General features: G+C 30.5%; 1 protein-coding gene across 1 annotated transcript; it reads right to left on the bottom strand.

The window, feature by feature from the left end:
• Positions 1-484: 484 nt before the first annotated feature.
• Positions 485-1993, bottom strand: LOC132551453 (uncharacterized). Its single transcript, XM_060215592.1, has 4 exons — positions 1971-1993; positions 1613-1675; positions 1056-1246; positions 485-543 (listed from the first exon to the last, which is right to left on the bottom strand). The coding sequence occupies exons 1-4, from the start codon at positions 1991-1993 to the stop codon at positions 485-487; spliced, it is 336 nt and encodes a 111-aa protein (XP_060071575.1).
• Positions 1994-2518: the final 525 nt, after the last annotated feature.

Here is a 2518-nt window from a genome sequence, read left to right as displayed (position 1 = left end):
GTTATAAGTTTTTATTTTAATTATGACAATAAATACAAACAACAGCAATAACAACAACACAAATACATCGCGCAATATCACAGTCATGTGTGGCAGTCGTGTGGAATCTGAAATATAAAAAAAGATACGTGTTATCTACAATCATGTTTCCAAGACGGGAATGCTAATAATATACTCATGTTATTACAGATTTATGTTTTATCAGCATTAATTAAACATTTCTCTGAGCACGCAGATTACACCACGAACTTTGTGGGCACAATATGAAGAATATGAACTCAAAAGAGGTTTTTTATTCGTCCATAGACGTTAATTGAACAAAACCAAATAAAGAAATATATCAATGACAAGATTGCATATTAAATTCAATTAAATTAGATTAAATAAATTTTACGGATACTTCAAAAGTGTTTTGAAAGACTAAAAGAGTGCCCACCATAATGTGTTTGAGTGCCAAGTCGATCTCCATCTCCCTTGGTAACATCTAACCAGTCAAGGTTCCGGTAATGTTGAAGGCAAACAACAACAGAAGACCAGAGATCACTGTAAGGAAAATTCAGCATGAAACTGTGATAGAAGTTTCACTGATGCTAATACAATTTTAAGGACTAGACAGAAATCTTTTTTCGTCTAGTGGTATTACATTTATCAGGAAATTTCATATCTTTCAAACCAATATTACTCTGTCGTATTTAAACGAAACAAAGATGTTCATTATCGAGAAGACAACACGTGTGACTATCTAATAAATAATTATTTGTTAAATATATTACTTGTTTGTCAGGGGAAAGGATATTTAGTGCAAAACGCAGTATACATGAGTTAGAGACTGCTAAAATTATTTATCTGCTAAGCTTACTCTTATTCAATACTGTTTTAGGTCAATAATGATAAAATTAATCAATGCGAGTACAATCAAAGTATTAAAGAATATTGATTTATAAAACATATACCATAGATAAACATAAGTTCGTTAGTATTTAAATTTTCCAGCTTAAATCATGATTTAAATCAAAATTAAGGAAACAACTGTTTTTTTTTCTCATTTTACTTACAGAGAGCAAAGTTAGAGCTCTTCTCTTGCTGCTGGTTACCGTAGTTGTAGTAGAAGTTACTCAGACCATATCCGCTTCCGTAGCCTCCTACTCCGTATCCGGCGCCATGACCATATCCGGGATACTGGGCCACAACAAAGGCCACCAAGCATGGGATAAGGATGAGGGCGATACACTTGTTCATTTTGTAGCTATGAAATAAAAATGTTTGGTTTCAGATTAAGTTTCATGTTAAATACAAAATAAGCTATGATTTGTAATTGTAGTAACGAAATAATACGTGTCATATATATATATATATGTTAAAATGTTGAATATTGAATAAAAAGATTGCTTAAACTAAATTTGTAATAATGACAATCATCCAATTACGATCAAAACTAGAAATATAATTTGATAATAAATGTAGAAAGAAGTATAAAACATCTTGAATATAATTATATGATTATTATGATATATTATTATATAAATTGTATAAATTATTTTATATATATTAACTGATAGATATATCTAAATCTCAGATATATGAAAATGATGAAATATCGATAGTTTCTGACCTTTCAGTGTGGAGATCAGACCAGCTCTGATCACCTACTGACACGACGAACCTTATATATGGTCTAACCGGAAGATTTATAATTGTAATATTAGGAAAGGTTCGTGAATGAATTCAAAGGTTCCCTTCAGGGATCTACATATCTACCTATAATTACGATCCTTGATGTGACTTCCTTGTCCGGATATATAGGTCCTACATTGTCGGAGTCCTGGGGCATAACTGAGTGTGTGATTATATTATTTAATTAGTAAACGGGAAGCCACGGTGTAGATAAAAAGGTACACATGCCAAGTTTCGTTGAATTAATTACAAAAATAAAAACACTGAACTCCGCTTTCTTCACTTCATTATTTTACTTGAAATCTTCTTTGTGTGTCATAGTCCGGTCAGATTTAAAATTTTAAATAATAATCTTGCCACAGTTCTGGATTTATACTCTGTAATACATATCTTGTGATGATAAAGTGTGGCATACATCGAATAAAATGTGTTGAAAATTATGTTAAATATCAAATAAGATATATCTCTCATGTTAAAAAAAAGAAGGCAAAATTTAAAAACAAAGTGATACTAATGTTCTTAGCAAGTTTCCTATGTCTTCTGGAATATGAAGTTTTGAATTAACGCAATAACACTGAAATATCACCGATATGTCATCAAAATAATTCTTTTAACTCAATATCAATACAAAAGAGTACAATTAATGAGGAAAGAAAAGGAAAAATATTCCTGTTTGAAGCCTAAAACATATTTCATAAGCAGGTAATTTCTGTAGATGGGTATATAATATCATGCTGATCAGGAAACAAATGTCTTCACATAATGCACACCTAGTTATTTGTCAAGGTCCCTAAAGTAAAACAACATGTAGAGATGTATATAAATATATAGTGATAAGTTTTGA

Source organism: Ylistrum balloti, unplaced genomic scaffold (genome assembly GCF_031769215.1).
Source record: "Ylistrum balloti isolate Yb309-2 unplaced genomic scaffold, AGI_CSIRO_Ybal_v1 Utg370198, whole genome shotgun sequence".
NCBI lineage: Eukaryota > Metazoa > Mollusca > Bivalvia > Pectinida > Pectinidae > Ylistrum > Ylistrum balloti.
The sequence above is the reverse complement of the archived record's forward strand: the minus strand, read 5'-3'. Positions and strand labels throughout refer to the sequence as shown.